Source organism: Balaenoptera acutorostrata, chromosome 13, assembly GCF_949987535.1.
Source record: "Balaenoptera acutorostrata chromosome 13, mBalAcu1.1, whole genome shotgun sequence".
Lineage (NCBI taxonomy): Eukaryota > Metazoa > Chordata > Mammalia > Artiodactyla > Balaenopteridae > Balaenoptera > Balaenoptera acutorostrata.
Genome location: NC_080076.1, coordinates 74,895,234 through 74,913,346, shown reverse-complemented (window position 1 = coordinate 74,913,346; position 18,113 = coordinate 74,895,234). Strand labels below are relative to the sequence as shown.

The window sequence follows — 18,113 nt, the reverse complement described above, 5'->3', positions numbered from 1 at the left end:
CTAGGGCGTCCACTCTCCCTCTGCAGAGCAGGGAATGAGGCCGCGTACCCAGGTGGGCACAGCCGGCAGGTGGAGGAGTTGAAGCCTGCGCTTGTCCAATTCCTGAGCCCACGTTCCAACCCCTCTCCCACACTGCCACTCAGACCTGTACCAGCAGTTACGAAAAACGCCCCGCAGGTATTCTTCCCTGAGGGAGTAACGAGAAAGGGACCTCCAGGAGAGCTGAGGCCCCAAAGTGGCCCGCCTGTGCTCCTGGCCCGAGAACCGCGACACCTTCTCACCCGGCCAAGGAGCCCGGCTGCCCGCCCCGTGGATACGACTGGGTAAGCGCCCCACCCGGTAGGTGCAGCAGACACCACCAAGAGGGGCTGGCTCTTCCCCCGCAGCGGTACCTGATCATCCGACACTTCCACACAGCGGATGGAGAAGGGAGGCTTGAGGTAGGCAAATCCCAGGAGGGGGGGCCTGGAGCAGCTGGTCACAAACTGCAACACAAAGCAGGGCCGGGAGTCAGAGTGGGCCTGGCTGACGCCGTCCTCAGGGAGAGACCACTCGACAAGAGCACGGGAGAGGGGGAGGGGGCGGGGGAGGGGGAGGGAGGAGCCAGCGGGCCCGCTAAGCGTGTCGGGGGAGGCCCGAGCCGAGGGCCCAGGCCAGGGGCACGCACCACACCACCAATCGTGAGCGCTCGCTCTGCACCTGCCTTTCCGCTCGGCTTCTTCGCCACACACAGAGGACGTACGGGCGGCTCCCTGAGCACGCATGCCTGCTGGGTTGCCGGGCAGCCCCTGTGAGCTTGCTTCCTGATCTCCTCTCAGCACGCTGACAAAAACCAGGCCTCAGGAGCCAGCGGGGCTGAGGGCAGACCAAGGTACTGGAGGCCCCAAATGGGGCCTGTGGGCAGCCAGCCTCGCTTCCTTGCTACACTCTTGGAATTCCTTGCATTTTCCAGACGGCAGCTCCTGTGTCATTTCCCAAAATGACTAGTCCTGCCTGGACAGAGGTATCTACCCACCTGGAAATCCAAGTGCTTAACCTGCACAGGGAAGTCCTAAGAAACCATTCGCTTCCTTTAGTTCAACATTAGCCCAATGCTCTCCCTTCTCTAGGGGATCTAGGGACCTGCTACTTACGACACCGAGCTGTGCTTCAAAACGCCGTGTCAGGCTGAGTGTTTGGGTCTTAAAATAAATATTACCATTTAAACAATGTTATAAATGGTAGTGAGATTCCTGAGACCATCCAAAAAGTTTACGTGTCATGCTTCAAAAACGGTTTTTACAAAAAGTATTGACAAGATATATTACTATCCTAATATCCTGTATTTTCCACCATAAAGACCGCAGCAGCAGCAGATCCTGTTTAGAAGCATTTCCACACTGTGCTGTGTCCTCTGTGAACCCGAGCTCAGCTAATCATACCACAGGTGCTGTGTGACTTGACCCGTTTGAAGGATGAGGAAACAGACGCAGGTGAGTCTGTGCCCCTCCCAGTTCAGGCCGATCAGGCCTGCTGCCCGCTGCCAGCCAGAGCTGGTCCAGGGAGGGAGGGGTGGTCAGTCTCCTGGGACAGGAGGAGGATTGGAGGGCAGGGAGAGCCTTGGGGCTCTGCTATCATTATATTTAAAGAAAGTACAGTCACATTCTCTCCTGTACAACAGTTCTGTGGCTTCCCCCTGGCTCTGGGGCTGTCTGCAGTCACAGAAAAGGGCAGGCACAGGACAAGGAACTGCAGGTGTGGTGACAGGCCACCCAGAGACATAAACATGCCTGCTGTGTGGGGCACTGACCACGTGGTTAGGAGAGACCGGCTTTCCTCTTTCTAGGAGAGGGGGGTAAGCAGCTCTACAGGTTGGCAGAGACTGTTAATGCCTACAAGAGGCCCTGCCGGAAAAACTGATTCTCTTGAGAATCAACTTCTGGAATTATGTCCCCCTGCACATATAGGTAACATATGAAATACCTTCAGAAACATGGCTCTCTCGTCGGGCGTGAAGTCAGAGGCCAGGATATCCCAGAGCCAGATAATGACCCTGTGACTTCCATGGAAACCACCGTAGTACACTGTGTGCTTCCTGAAAACAATGCAGACAAGGGCTCAACCACACATTCTGATGGGCGCTTACAGACACAGGCAGGCATGGAATTTAGACAAGCGGCACAGCAAACTCTGGCCAGCCTGGGTGACGACAAACTTCTCTTAAGCCAGAAGTTCATGCCTTAGTAACCCCAGGTCCCGGAAGCTCAGTGGGTGGAGCGTTGCATTGTAGGCCCTGTTGTTTCCCAGCAGAAGCCGACAGGAGACCCTGCACCACTGTTTCCTAGGACTTTGGACAGCCCCACGGGCCTCAAGCTCTGCTTCTGCTTCTCAGTCTCCAGGCAGACAAGGGCTTGAGCTTTTCTTCCAAAGCAACTCACCCAGAGATCAGGGAGGAGGAGTCCATCTGGAGACAGGACCCTGAAAACTCTCCAAAAGGAACCCAGCAAAGGAGCAGCTTGCTTTCTTGGAGGCCTAAGAATTTCAACCTTGCCCCTGCACTCACTCCTTACTTTAAATCTTCCAGATCGATCTCAGCATTGTCCCCGGAGATGAGTCGCTGTAGCTCAGGGGTCGAGAACATCCGGGTCCACTCAGGTTTGATGATGGAACGGAATCCACTAATGAGGGCAGCTGTCTGGTTCTTGATTTGAGTGTGCATTCGAAAGTGGGCCATCAGATGGATGTAGCTAATTCTGTTGCCAACAAGGGAAAACAACGGAAATTAACAGGACAGGGTGGGCGGTTGCTGATGGGCTGAAAGATTGAGTCCAGTCAGTTCTGAACCATTTTACAAAAACACAAATAGCACCAGAGCACTTCACCAGAACAAGGGCGATGAGGATGACAGCCCTCCTGAACGGCCCACGGTGTGCCACCGTGAAAGCGTTAGTGTCAAGGGCGTCACCTCATGCACTCCTCCCAAAAGCCAGTGGGTCAGACGCTGGGGTAACCTCACTGTCAAGAATCAAAGTGAGACATTCTCCAGCTAAGGAGAGGGCCCTTCTTAGGACAAAGGGACTTTTATTTAACTTCATCCTTTTGGACATAAACCAATTAAGATACTGTTCAGTCCTCCAGAGAAAAACTGTTTCATGTTGAAACTCAACCAAAACCTTGCTGGACTGGACAAGGAGTCTAGGCCATGAGAAGGTAAGGCTGCAGAAAGCTTTAACCACATGCAGCTGGCTGACGATTAGGCTTAACAAGGAAGTTGGAGCACTAACAACGGTTCCAAGCAGCCGGTCTTCCAGGTCTGCTTTCACCAACACTAGTTCATCTGCAGCTGCACGGCACAATGCAACGCTTCCGCTCAGGTGAAATCCCTTTTCACAGGCTTGCCAGCATTGCTGATTTCTTAGCAAACCATTTACTCAGATGAAAGAATGTGAGCCCAGCCCAGGTGTTAGTACAGTCCAAATAAATCTGTTTTACCCTACGATGCTCAGATCTGAGTTACTGACCTGGAAAATATGCCTATTTAAAAAAAGCTTCCAGTGGCAAGCTTGCACACTGATATACTTAAATATGATTTTTTTTTCTATCACTGCTATTCCTTTCATGTACTCGTTGAAGCAGGTGACTAATACTGTTCCATTTTACCAAAAGAGGGACGGAGCCTCGGAGACTTTCCCATCGAACACCCAGGAAGTGCAAGCTCAAGTATCACTCTGCAGGAGCAGGTCCTGGTGATGTCAGGCCTTTTAAGAGTCTGCAGAGGGGCTTCCCTGGTGGCGCAGTGGTTGAGAATCTGCCTGCCAATGCAGGGGACACGGGTTCGAGCCCTGGTCTGGGAAGATCCCACATGCCGCGGAGCAACCTGCGCGTCTGGAGCCTGTGCTCCTCAACAAGAGAGGCCGCGATAATGAGAGGCCCGCGCACCGCGATGAAGAGTGGCCCCCACTTGCCACAACTAGAGAAAGCCCTCGCACAGAAACGAAGACCCAACACAGCCATAAATAAATAAATAAATAAATAAAATAAATAAACCCAAAAGTTAAAAAAAAAAAAGAGTCTGCAGAACTGAACGTCCTTGCCCTTATACTGAGGTTTTATGCTAAGAACACGTAAGAGTTTGTGAAATGACTTTCCACGTAGGTTTCCAGGCAAGACAGGAACCTCACTCCAACCCAGGCTGCATCAACCCACCTCCCCTGGCTGCTGTACATACGGCTCCTACCATCATTCCCGTGCCATGCCTGGCAAAACAGGGCCCATCTGAGGGTAACATACCTGATGATGGTGACATCACTGCTTTCATTTATTAAGGGCCTCCTTTGAGCCAGACATCCTGGAAGGTACTTTACATGCGTTCTCATGTGAAACCCTCTGAAGGGATGATTCCAGGCACACGGTGGGCAGGCTCAGGACCCACCCTGCTCTCTGACACCCCCAGGCAGCTTCCACCCACCCTGTGGCCCCTGTTCTTTCTCGGCTGTCACTCTAAGGCCCCATGGCCAAGAGTCAAAATGGGTGTATTTCAATCATGATGAGAATTGGGTCTGCTCTCCTGACTATTCTGACAGTCTAAATAAAAGCTCCCCGAGCACGTGGACTGACTGATCCGACCCGAGAGGGACATGATGCTTGGGGACAGCATCTGATCCAAATGACTCACCGGGTAGGACTAAGCTCTCACCTGTCACTGAAGAGAGTGATGCTCAGATTAACAGTTCAGATGCTCAGCTGAGCCTAGTGGCAGGAGATTGACAGATTGACAAAAGGGCCAGTATCTACTCCTTGAGCCGGGTCCTACTGTTTAATTAGGTGAGTACAGGGCTGGGTGGAGACACGCATGGAGGGGCTTTGCTTTGAGGGACCATTTATGATAGATTCCTAAAAGCCTGTTATCTGTGACAAGAGCTGCTGGGCCTCAGGGTCTCCCCACGTCTGAGGACCTGTCTGCTGCATCTGAATTCATCACTGTGTCTTCTCAAGAACAGTGTTTTGTACAACTGCCACACACCCTCATTCCGAAATGATCTGCCCCTCCAAGGAGTCTTTCCGCCTCCGTGCCCTCTGGGTTCAGGACTTCGTGCCCGACCGGCTCAGAATCCATCTGTCTGCATCTAGAGCCGTCATTAAATTCCTAGGAACACCACGGCCTGGGTGCCTCTGACCTTAGAAGTGCTATTGCAAAATATAAATTGTCAATTCTTATTTTGCAAATCGAATTTAATACGATTTCGGCCTATGAACTGTAACCAGGAAATTCCATTATGATATTTACGGCCTCTTTCTACTTCAATTTATCTTACTAAATTCTCCAAGTAAGCCCAGACGGCCAGAATGAAGTCTTTTCAAGTGGTGACCTTAAAAATCTAATTGCCATACTCACTTATTTTCATTTGTAACAGGAATGGTCTTCCCTCCAGGAATCAGTTCATGGCAAACAAGCTGGGGGAGAGGAAGGGGAACAATTACTCAAGAGAATTCTAATGAGAAAATAAAGCTTCCTGAAGATGAAAGGGCCTGATGCTGACATCCATAATAACGAAAGAGGAAGATGAGACATGTTTGGGAACAATCATTTTCACAAAAAGCCAGGGCTTAAGTATCAACAAGCCCGCCCTGCCTGATCAATATGACAGGTTCCTTCTCATCTGATCCTCGTTCAAACGTGTGTATTAAGGCTCTGGGCTGTCGTGGAGGGGAATGTGTCAGCAGTGAAGAGCGCAGGAGGGCGGATAAATAAACACTAGTACAACCACACCTTGGAATACTGTGGCGCTATTAAAAAATATGATGAAAAAGTACATTTCTTGAAAAGGTGGGGGGAAAGAGCAGATTATATAACAGCAGGCAAGGTATGCAAAAAATTATATATGTGCCCAGGGAGAAAAAGCCTCAGGCCACATGTTAACAGTGGCGCTCTCCAGGCACCAGCACTATAGGTGGTTTTCACTTTCACCTTTATGCTTTTATTGTAGCTGAATTTTTGGTTAGAAGTTTGCATTATTTTTATAGTCAGGACAGAAAATTAAGAATGTCGGGAAGAAGTCTCAAAATCTGATTAAAGATTCAAAAACGCTATAGAATCAACTGCTTTCCTCAACTTCAAGAAGTCTTGTGGGTCGCCTAAAAATCAAAGAATGCATCATTTCAAAGCTAATTTTAATAGAAATTCTACTAACATAATATACTGTAACTCTAGAGACCTGGAAAGGAGTAACGGTGCCCTCTAGTCCCACTGCTATCAACATCTCGGGGCTGACGCCGCAGGAGTTAAAGCTGGATGGCCCTTAGGAATGCCCAGCCTGGTGTTTCCCACAATAGGTTCCAGGGAACTCCTGGTCTGTGCACCACTACCTGGAGAATCTCTCTGTGAGGTGGTGTGCCCTCCCTGAAAGACGAGTCCTGTGACCACGTGAGCTGGGGAAGGTTGGGGTAACACAACCACAGCAGGCTTCTTTCTCATGGGCTTCTTAGGGCCCCACGTGCCAGCGTGCTCAGCGGCTCTTCAGGAGGAGGACAGGGCGTGCGGTCTAGAGGGCGTCTGGTGACACTGGTCCCAGCAAGGACTCATTCGTGCAAATGGCATTTGTTAAGGAAAGTGTGGCTCAGGGAGACTAAGTGACCTCGCCGAGGCCCTGGGAAGCCGGCCCTGTACTACGAGCTCCAGAGCAGCCCTAACACCACGTGCACACTGGGGCTCATGCAGGGGTCTGGGGATGCAAATGAAGGGGCTGGGAGCCCTGCAAGGAAAATCAGGGCAGAGAAAGCCTGGGGGAAGCCCCTCTGCTGCCATGACTTCAAGGGTCTTTTTTCCCTGCTCCGCTCTCCAGGCTGAGGCGGAGCAAGGACAGGATTCTGTTAGAGGCACACCCTGTCAGGTGGTTTCTTCCCTGTGTCTCGGTCATGATCCTCTGGAACAGCTAATCCTCACCATGGTAACGAAAAGCAGTGTACAAAGTAGGAGTCACAGCTTCCATCAGAAATGACCCCAAAGTGCCCTGGAAGCAGAGCAGGGTCTCTGTGGGAGCTCTCTGGGTGGCGAGCAGGCCAAGGCCAGGTCAGCTGGAAAGGGGAGGGGAGCGCCCTCCCTCCTGGCAGGGTAGCAAAGGGGCTGGGGAGGCAGAGGAGAAGGGTGGACAGACAGACAGACAGAGCTCCAGTCCGTGGGTCTCCTGGGGAAAACACCCAGAGCAGGGCAGGTCTTAGGAAGCCAAAGGAGGGAGGCGGAAGAAGGTTCGGCCAGAGGCCCACCTACCTGACCCATGACATCCTCATCATATGACAGTGTCAGGCCCAAGTCAGCAATGTCCCCATCGTACCGCTAAAACAACAGAGAAAGTGACAATGTAGGGGCCAAGGAGTGCTACATCCTTAAAGGTTTTAACACTCCCTGCCTATGACATCGGCTTGGGCAGCTACCACTATGGCTGCCGTACAACTTGAAACAAAGGAAAAGGCCACTCATCACCTGGAGGAAGGAGGCTGTGGGCATCAGTCCCGGGAGGAAGGCTCAGCAGGGGACAGGAGGCCCTGCAGTGGCTAAGGAGTGCGCCACTTCCCCACAGCAGGAAACCCCACTCCACCCCATGACGACGGGGTACAGCTGAACCCCACGGGGCGTCACTTGGCTGAGTTCACACCGGCACTCAGCTAAGCCGTGCCGCCTTCCACACTGACCTTAATGGAAGTGAGGTTTTTATAGAACTCGGAGTCCAGAGAAGGCAGTTCATCCACGGAGCTGTAGAAGACACTGTGGTGGTGCCCGAGCAGCTGGCTCAGGAAGAAGGGGGCAAAGGGCACGTCCACCACAATCCCCTGCCAGAGAGGAGACAGGAGCTGCCACCTGCCGCCCAGAAGCCCGTCTCGGTGACCTCATCCGGGGCGGCTCGGGCTGCAGACGGGGCTCCGAGGGCGCCAATGACATCTCTAGACTTCCTAAATTTTCAATCTGGAGAGCAATACCTCCCTACCACCTAAACACAGTCGAGCGCCTCCTGGGGACATTACCACGGAGTGGTTAAGGGCCCAGGCTTTGCAGCTGCACAGCTCAGGGATCACATCCCAGCTCCGCTGCTGCTAGGCCACGGGGCATTGGCTTTATCATCTGTAAATGGGGACCAGAACAGCCTCAGTTTTAAGGGTTAAACGAGCAAGGTGGGGAAAGTTTCCAGGAGGAAGGGATAGCTGAGCAGGCCTTCAGTACAAGGCTCACAGGTGCCCTCCAGGGCTGGAACACAGGTCTGTCTGGCCCCAGCACTGGGTGTGAAGGAGGGGGTGAGCGAGAAGGCCAGGGAGGCAAACAGGGCAGATCAGGAAGAGCTCACAAGCCTCCTGGAGTCTGGATTCTATCCGGAGGGCAGCAGGCAGCCCTGGGAGGGCTCTCCGCACGGCTACTTCCTGTGGGGAACGGCCTGGAGGCAGGGACACGCAGGGACACAGCCCGGAAGCCCTTGCACAACGCCAGGAACTTCAGACAGACTGTACTGGGTGGAGAGAGGTGTGAGGGCTGGAGAGACTGAGAAGGGAGAGCCAATCAAACCCCACGACGGGCCTGTCCTGAGGACGAGGGTGAAGTGAGTTAACACAGGCCACTCCTCATCAGGACCCATGAGGTCCTTATTGCCGGAGAGGGAGGAGACGGAGACTAGGCCCAGGAAGTGGGGGAGGACATTTACAAAGCGAGGAAGTGGTGTTTTTCAGCTGGCCCAGCCTGTCCTGGGTCTCATCACAGCTACACGTTCAAAGGAAAAACACGGCATATGCCCAGGCAGGGCCTCATGGGTTTTTTTTTTTGTTTTTTTGTTTTGTTTTGTTTTGTTTGTAAAAAAGGGGAATCAACTGAGAAATTGTCTCCATTTTGCAGATGTGGAAACAGAAGCACAGAGAGTGAGCCCAGGCCACCCAACCAGTCCAGGGCAGGAGGAGGCCTGGAGGGTGCTTGGACTCCAATGGGGCACCTGACATCATCACAGCAAGGGCTGAGGCCGTGGACCGGGGCTGTTTACACAGAGAGAACGATGGACTAGTCAAGAGTCACAGTATGTTCACCCCACATGACCTCCTCTCTCAGCCTGGCCCGCTATAGCTTCTTTGCCTCTGGAAGGCATCCTGGCCTCCCTGGGCTTTGTGATGGGTGTGACATGAGCACTACTCAGGTGGCGGCTGCTGGGGGTGAGGCAGGGTGGGGAGGGACTGGTCCCCTGCGGCTCTGGAGTCCGCTGTGAGGCCACAGGGACAGGCTGCTGCTGAGCTCAAGCTGGAGCTTTACTTCCTTCCTGGGGAGCAGGGTCCTAAGGGCAGGGGGTAAAGCGCCACCTGGAAGCAGTCCTGCCAGTTGGTGGGCTCTCAGGGGAGAGGGACCAGGAGCCGGGAGGACGCGCCCAGAGCCTGCGGAAGGCCCCACCACCCCGACCCCATGACAGCGGGAGCAGCTCAGACACCCTTCCTCCTAATAACAGTGAGGATGGCAGCTCCGACGTCCCCCGTGACCAGCTGCCTGCCACCATGGGAGACGTTTACCTTATTACCTCATTGACCACCTACAGCAAGCCCGTAACGTAGCTCTGCTATCGCCCTTCACTGACACGAACACAGCTGGCGCTGGCTCCTGTCCCTCTCTCCTTGCCTTTATCCTTGTGACAGGTAGTTGCCACTGTGTACCTGGTCACTTACATGTATACAAAGCCCGCGGTACTTAGAACATTTTATTTTCCATTCCTGTTCACTGGTTCTTAACGTGCCTACCTCATACACAGCTTTCCCCAGCATCTTGCCCACAAACTCAAAGAGCTGCAGGTAATTCTCATGAATGTAGGACGTGGGCGAAGGGTAGAGTCTCTCGTCCCCACTGGTCGTCTGCAAGGCAAAAGGACGGGTAAGGACAGGGAAGTTAAATGCCTTGCAACGAGCAAGGCCTTCACTTCTCATCTGTCACCTCAAATCTGGCTGCCGTCAACCACGCTCTCGTGCCCTTTAAATACCTTGAACAGGTTGAGCGCCGGGTCAAACACCCTCTTGATGATCTCTTCCAAGAACTCCTTGAAAACGCCATCTTGATCAATCCCTGCCTCGTCCACCCCGAGGTCATTGACAAACTTTACGCGGATGACGCCCTTCATGGCGTGCTGGGAGAGCTGCCGAAGTTGCTCGTAGCCATCCTGCCAAGGGCAGAATTATAGCCCATTAGGAACCCAAGGCCCCCTGCATAATCCAGGGCTCCCTGCTCAAAGCTCCCTCTCCCCTGTGGGAAGCCTTCCCAGTGTAATTACTAAATGTGTCAGGACGCACAGGTGCGTGAGGAGAGCCAGCAGTTTTCACTTGCTTCTAGATGAGAGCCTGTTAAAAGAAAAATTCATTTTGGGGATGTGACTTTACCACTCTTTGGCAAGGGGAGACTGCCCTCAGGAAGATGCAGAGCAGTGAGATGGAGAGATTAGACAAGATGAGTCACGACAAGCTCTCGGTCATCAGACAGGACGGAAGACACTGAGACAAGATGAAAGCTGTGAGATGAAAAATCACAGTGGCCCCCCACCACTCAACTCCTGGTGCCCTTCCCCAGATCCTGAAAGGCTACGAGTCATGCTGGGAAATTCAGGTTATTTCCTGAGGGCGCTGGGGAGCCGCAGAAGAGCTTAGGCGGAGAGTCACATGGCTGGCTTTCTGTCTTAGGAAGACCTTGCTGTTGGAAGGAAAGCAGAGGGATGGCAGGAAGCAGGGAGATGGGTGTCAGGAGTGCTGCTGGGCCTGGAGGAGGGCAGAAGCAGTGGGAAGAGAGGCCTCAGCACCTCCGGCTTGTGGTCGGCTCCCTTGAGACACACAGCCACTGGGCATGTCTCCCTGTCCAGAAAGCTAGGACAAGACTCTGGAGCTCTCCTGCTAAATCATCGTGCACAGTCTATCTCTTGATTCTGATCTGTTGAGGCCTTCCTGGCTCCAGAGCCTGTCCTCAAATGTATTCCTGGCAGGTGGCTGCTGACGGGCAAGCTGCTTAGGCTTTCATTTCAGAGCAGTGATTATAAAAAACCGTGCTTAGAACACGATAGGGCCCAGGGAGGAGTACTTTGGCCCAGCCTGAGAGGCCCCATAACCAGGGTCAAACCGATGTCTTTAGATACTGTCACAGAATAGGTTACAAATCAGCTGCCACGTCCTATTGTGGCCACCCCACATTCCTCCCCTCAGGCACAAGTGCAGTGCTCTGAGATGCTCTGTTGACATCAGACAGGCCATCTCCACAGCACCCACTCACCTGCCAGTCTGGTTCCTTGTCACAAAGCAAATGAGGCCAGTATGGCAAGACCTGTTTTGGGGAACCCTTGCTGCCTTCCTGCCGATGTTTTCCTTGTGCTCACCTACTGATGCAAAGGCCTGTGCCATGGTGGCTACCCATCTCATTTAGGAGTTAGGTTCCGAAGTTAGTGAGCAGAGAAAAAAAACTACCTCTGAAGTCCCCTAAGTCACCTGAAGGAATAAGAACATGGTTTTGAGTGTACAATCCTGAAAAGTACATATTTTATGCACATGAAATATGAAAATCATTAAGTTAGACGAAAAGGAGAGAAAAACAGGGAGTCACCAGGCAGCTGCTGCAGCATTTCAATCATTCTGCCTAAATGTAAGGTAATTATCTTGGCACTGAGTGGGGACGGGGAGAGAATTCTAACATGCCCCTGCCTGCTGGACTTCCTCCATTCTGCTTTAAAATGATGCTTCCCTAACCTTAGCACGTGTTAGGAGGTATGTCAGTGTCATGCAGATTAAACGAGATGGTCCATGTGAAAGCTCTTAGCAAGTGGTCAAGCTCATGGCAGGTGCTCCAGGAATGTTTGCTGGACTCAAATCTCAGTTTTGCTGGATCAGCCCCACTTTACCCTCCCTTTGAAACCCTGTAGAGAGGAATTTGCTGCCCACCTCCTCTGACATACTTCCTGTTGCATCCCACTGCCCTCTCTGGAGGAGTCTGTATCTGTGCCCCAGGGGAAGGTGAGAGGGGGACTGGGCGTTCCTCTTCTCTTCTGCATCTCAAACAGCGGATGCACAGAACACTGACGGGGGACGGGAGAACCGGCTTCCAGGCCCAGCTCTGTCACTGACACCTGAGTGACCCTGAATTCCTCTGGCCTCAGTCCTGCCTTTGACGGGGTGAGGGGAAAGGGATGAGCAAGGGTGTGTCCACGGCTCCTTCTAGTTCTGCAATGCTGGTGTTCTGGCCCCCGTTCACCCCCTGTGAGGAGAGGCCTTCCTGCAGGACTTTGGACCATCACCTGGAAGCCTAATACACAAGCCTCACCTTCAGTACAAACCATAAAAAAGGGGCAGAATAAAAGCCCAGGATACCATGGGTCAAATATCGGCTTTTTGATGCCCCCTTGTGTCCTAATCAAGCAAAGGCCACTGGGCTCTCAAGTTCTGATACCCAAACCACTGAATCGTGAGAACTGGGGTAACTGAATCAATGACCCTCTCTCCTTCCTAATTCAGTATGAACACCAGTGATCAATTTCATGACAGGATCTGTCCCAATGGAACGTAAAGACGAAAACGGACTTTGCCTAAAATCTAAGACAGACATCCTTCCTTTGACGTCCCTGAGGGATGTGTTTAAAAAAGCTGGCCCAGGGTAAGCGGGTGTCTGGTAAATCTCCCAGTGACACTTGAGGAGGGCGTCGGGGATTCTGTCACTCTCAGGAGACACCACAGTTTCCACCACCCAGACTCCCCGTTGTGCTGGCCACATGGGAGTGGGTATGACGGGCGGTGGGATGGTGGAGTTTAAGAGACAGGAAAGGTGCATCTGGGTCCAACAAAGAAAGTGCTGGAGAAGTGAGTTCCTACAACACAACTGGGTTTTTTTTTCTTTGAGTCAAAGCAGAGGTTGCAAACTGGTGGCCAGCAAGTTGAATCTGATGGGCAGACAGGTGTTAACTGACCTTCCAGGTACTTTACAAAAACTGACTAGTTCACAACACAAAGGATCTGTGGATTTCACACAAAACCCTCAATTTTGGTCTTTTCTTAACAAGCCGGAGCATTATAGAGCCCAAATCTCCACAAGGCAATACTCAGGTGGCCTCTTTTAGAGGCATGTGCTCTCCACCTGCCTACCCTCTCCTGCGCCCCAACACTGAGGCTGGTTGTCAGCTGTCATTTATCAACTCACTCGTGAGCTCAGTCCAAGGGCTGTGTTTCAAGAAAAACGGGAGCAAGCAGTGGAAGTGGAGAATATTTCTATTCGTTTAGCATGCAAACAAAATGCCCCTGTGCCGAGACACTCTCAGCCAGCGTTACTCATCTCCATGACTGGCAGGGCCCCTGGGGGCACTTACATTTCTTATCCCTACTTTTGAGAATGTCAAAATCATCTGTTCACCACCTGCTGCCTTTCCCCGGCAGCTGTCAGTGTCAATCACCAGTGGTCAGAGAACTTAAACAAGTTCTCCAGGAGCGACAAACACGGCACAGATGCCCCGAGGCAGAAATGAGACCGCGTGGGGAGGAAGGGCTGCTGCCGATGCCGTTTGCTGGCGGCTGGCGATGCGGCCCCGTGCTGTCCTGGGATCCCCTGACTGTTCTACGCTGCAGAACATGCCGATGAGGAACTGTGGCTGGAGTGTGATGAAAGGCAAGAGAGCAAGCATGGGCAAATCAACGAAGCCAAGCCGCTCCTGGGAATGGGGACATGGGGCTCAATCACCACATGTGCACATACACTGCACAACGCCGGAGGAGCGTGTGGCAGGCACGATGCAGACACTGCAGGTGCGTGCATTTATTATGACAATGTTCAGGGTCTTGTTCCAGCAAAATCAACATATCATGACAACTTCCTGACATACGGAAGACAGTGTCCTGAGGACAGGCACCTATTTCAAAGTCACACAAAGTCACTGCATGGGAGGAACCCTGGACGCTGGGTTTGGCGTAAGTGGGCCACTTCACGTGCATCTCCTAAGTTTATGTCCAAAAAGAACGTGTAGCTCTGTGATCGATGTATTTCCCAGAATGGCTCAGTAACTTAACACCCGCACTCCAGCCTCCACACTCACAGCTGGGCGGCTGGGCAAAGCGCTTGCCAGGACAGACAGAGTCTGCACAGATATAAGCGTGTCTGTCCTCATTTCAGAGGCACAGAGTGTTGGCCGCTCTCACCTCGTGGGGTAAAGGGAGGGAAACGCTGGGCTGGGGTCTCCAGAACTGAGGGCGTGTTTAATCAAGCAGTGCTCAGGGCAGCTGGCAGGACAAACAGGCCCTTCCTGCACCCACAGCCCTGGCTGCAGTGTCATTAGATCAAGGAGTGATAAGCACAGTTCAGAGGCAACAGGTCACCCACCAGAAACCCTACAGTTTACAGAGAGCACCCTGCAACAGGCTTCTCACCTCCAACATCCGGGACCGGCGGATGGTGATGTGAGTGACATGAGGGGAGGCGGAGCTGGTTTCCACAAGCCCCAGTTTCTCCTTCTCCTTGGTCACCATGTTTCGGAACAGGAGAACTCTCTGAAATGAGCAAAGGTGAGACCGATAAAGGGGTCAGCAACTGAGGATCCCCTAAAACACACTGTACAAAATTAATGAAATGGAAGCACGTGAGAGGCTCCCAGAATGGGACGCTCTGATGTGTGCTACAGGTTAGAAGTGTTTTGTGAGGACAGTAAACATCCCCCCAAACGCTCTTGGAAATTAGAAATATAGCTGAATACATGCCAAGGGGAAAGGTTCCAGAAAGAGTGGTCTGGCTGCAGCCAGAGCCCAGCTAAGAACAGTCTGGGAGAAAAATCATTCTCCTTGTTCCGTCAATAATCCACTGTAAAAACCTTGCGGCAGCACGCATTACAGAGGGTGCTTTATATAGCCATGCCTGCTTTAGAGGAAATCAATAGCATGAATTTAAAACACAGAAACATTTCAAAGATATATATTTTTTACTGTCAGAAATGTGTAAATGACCCTACAGTATAAAGGTCCCTGACCTTTACACCTGCCTCCTCTGTGTCCTCAAGCACATCGCAGTCCCACCAGTAATATTTCTCAAGTATCATTTAAATAGAACCCTCTCGCATTCTCAAGACTCTGATAGGCCCCTTTAGGAGAGCATTGACCTTTGGCCCCATCCTGTAATAGCACTCAAATCATGTCAGCGGAATGAACAAATAACTCCAACCTCAGCTGTTTTTCTGAAAAATGTAAATCTCCCCAAAGTCAAGAGCATTGTTAAATACAAATAATAACAGTAATAATAACAGCTGCAGTAGTAATAAGAGCTAACTATACACGAGGGGAGGCTACTGCATTTTCGTTTGATCATTCTATTAGCTCCCTGAAGTAAATATGGTTGAGAGAGAAAAAGCCACTGCCGACAACCTCCTGAGATGGGGGATGTGCTCAATGGAGGGACTAGTCAGTGAAGGGGCGCCAAGTGGCTGGTTTACAAGTCTAGAAGCTAGGACTGAAGTGCTCTGAAAAACAGCAAAAGCTCTCGGGGTTCCTGGGCAACGCGGAAGGGAGAGCGCGGGCTGAGGACAGTGAGGGAGGCTAGAGATGCACATGCCGGGCACTCTCGCCTCTGCCTTCTGTGCTGGGGAGCTGGAGACAAGCACAGGTATTTAACTCGTGGGGGGCCATGTGGCATGACTGCTTCCCCTGACCCCCAAGTCTTTAGCATGATCACCTGAACAAGGGGTGCTGTCTTGCAGAACTTGAGGCAGAAGATAAGCCTCCTGTCAAGGTTAATACCGTATGGAGCAGAGACAGCGGACACAGAGGCAGAACTACAGAGGTGACCACAAGAACGCCGGCCTCCCATGAATCGCAGAAAGACTGGATGGGGCTCTGGGTTTCCGTGGGGCAGGGAAGAAGGTTTGGGGTAACTCTCACCAGCTCTCAAGGGGCTAGGAGACCTCAGTGAGCACAGCGGACATCTAGGTAAGGATCACCATCCCACTTTGCAGATGAGGAAAACTGTCATGCAAGGTCACACAGCTGGTGCACGGGGGACCAGGGCCCACGCACAGACCACCATACTACCCAGCCCTACCCACCACACGTGGTTCTAGGCCTTCTAGGCCAAAGCAAGAGAGAGAGGCCTTAAGTACCAGTCAGGAGATGAACTGCACGTAAACATGTAGAAGCAACATAACAGAGTGCAGAGGATGAAGTGCCGCGTGTGTAAAGCAGGCAGAGCCGAGACTTTTAAAAATATTAAGGAAAGCAATAAAGGCATTATAAGCCACCCACTCAGGTGGGATCAAGAACGAGGGAGAGGTTCGGTGTCTAGGGCAGATGGCATAACAGTAACAGATGAGAGAGACAACGCAGGCCTGGAGAGAGGCTTTCACCCCTTGTACGCCGCAGTAAGAACGTCACCGGAAGAGGACAGCACACACGCTGTGAGGAGGGAGGGGAAGCCTGAGACACAGAAAACACGCCGAGCCTCAGACACCATCCCAGACCTGCCGGCGCCATCACAGGAGCAGGACAGGGGCCAGAAGACGAGGAAGGGCCCTATTTTCCCAAGGGAGGGAAAGGAGAGATTTATGAGCCAAGGACGAACGGCTCATAATCTTTATGCTGTCGATCTTAAGCGCCCCCCACCGCGCCCCTTGGTGAGGATTACCATGCAGCCTGGACTCTTCAGTCAGGTCAGCTAAACCCAGAGCTTCCCAGACTTTCTTGTTCTCAGCACCCCCAATGGCTCAGTAATATTTCTTACTGCAATCTTAGGTCAAAAGAAATACCTAACAGTTCCATTTAGTAGACAGTTAAGTCCTAACAACTTAATAAGTGTTTATGTCCTAAGAACTTAGTAGCTGTATTTAAAAAACACGCATAAATTGAAATTAAAAATATTTTAATTTCATTCTTTTAAAACCCAGCTTAGCAAATAGGACATCATTGAGAAGAATGGAGCAGAATTTATCGCTGACGCTGTGAACTCAAGCAAGTACTTCACACGGTGCCCAACAGATTTCACTGTGTTTCCCTCAAAAATTTAAAATATCCTGTAGCAACCGGGGTGCCCAGTGCACCATTTGTGAACTGCAGACACACGGAGTGGAGATTCCAGACCAGACGCTGTGGGGACGCTGTGGGCCAGGGCTGAAGTCACAGACACCCAGGAACGGGGCGAGGAGCCGCATTTTAAGTCAGATTCCACCAACCTGGACTAGACCCACGAGGTGAAGGGCTGGAACCCACTTCAAATGAGGACTGGCTGGAGAAGGGAAGGGCACCACCCTTGGAAAACAGAGCACCCAGAAAGCAAACCGCAGAAGATGACACCGTCCACTTTCAGTGGCTGTTCAAGGACCAAAGGGTAGAAGTTACAGAGAAGTAGATCGTGTAAGACAAGGAAGGATGTTCCACCACTGGGAAGAGAGAAGCCATACAATGGCCTGCTTTGCCAAGCTGCGCATCCTTTTATCTGAGGCAGGGGCCAGGATGCCGCTGAAGGGGCTCCTGCAGAGAGGGAGCGCGACGAAGTCATCTCCATGAGAGGCTCAGCTCTGTCTAAGCCTTCTGAGAGGCTCTGCTGTCAGGCGCAGTAAGAATTTAAACGGCCACATCTGTTTGTGAATCACTGCGTGAGGGGAAGTGAAGAAGGGCAACCACAAGTATGACGTCAAGGTCAAGACAACACCAGAGGACAGCGAGGAGTACTAAGTAAGTCAGGAGAGAAAGGAAAGGGCACCTGTGGGTTCTAAGGAGCCTCCCCCTGAAGGAGCAGACATTTCTGGAGCGCTCACGACACACCAGGGACGCCCCTCATCTCCCAGGCGCCCCCGCCACAGCCCCTGGCCCTTCCCAAGGCTCTCACGCCCCTTGGCTCTGTAGGCCACACCCCCCGGTCCTCCTCCTTCCTCTGATCACTGCTCTCCCCGTGCAGGGCTCTGGCCTCCGTCCCCTGTCTTCTCACTCCCTCTGGCTCCCTGACCACCTCAGCCTCCCCCATGAATGCACCGAGGAGGTCTGCAAGCCGTCCGCGTGTCAAGTCCCCCTCCAGCCCAGTCCTCCCTCCTGCGCTCCAGACCCTCGCGTCCACTGGCCTCGAGGAGTCGCAGACACGTCACCTGCCCCCTGCTCCTCCCAGCCCCGCTCTCGCCTGTGCCCCCACCTCTGGGAAT

General features: G+C 52.4%; 1 protein-coding gene across 7 annotated transcripts in view; it reads right to left on the bottom strand.

The window, feature by feature from the left end:
* UBE3B (ubiquitin protein ligase E3B) overlaps nucleotides 1-18,113 on the bottom strand; it is a 56,138-nt gene that overhangs the window by 2,680 nt on the left and 35,345 nt on the right. For all 7 annotated transcript variants that reach the window (XM_007180104.2, XM_007180098.2, XM_007180100.2 and 4 more), the window contains 9 exons: nucleotides 14,371-14,490; nucleotides 9,972-10,148; nucleotides 9,736-9,846; nucleotides 7,669-7,806; nucleotides 7,247-7,312; nucleotides 5,375-5,433; nucleotides 2,550-2,732; nucleotides 1,963-2,074; nucleotides 393-485 (listed from right to left, as the gene is read on the bottom strand). In XM_007180104.2, the coding sequence (XP_007180166.1) occupies nucleotides 393-485; nucleotides 1,963-2,074; nucleotides 2,550-2,732; nucleotides 5,375-5,433; nucleotides 7,247-7,312; nucleotides 7,669-7,806; nucleotides 9,736-9,846; nucleotides 9,972-10,148; nucleotides 14,371-14,490 (1,059 nt within the window). The remainder of the gene's footprint in view (nucleotides 1-392; nucleotides 486-1,962; nucleotides 2,075-2,549; nucleotides 2,733-5,374; nucleotides 5,434-7,246; nucleotides 7,313-7,668; nucleotides 7,807-9,735; nucleotides 9,847-9,971; nucleotides 10,149-14,370; nucleotides 14,491-18,113) is intronic.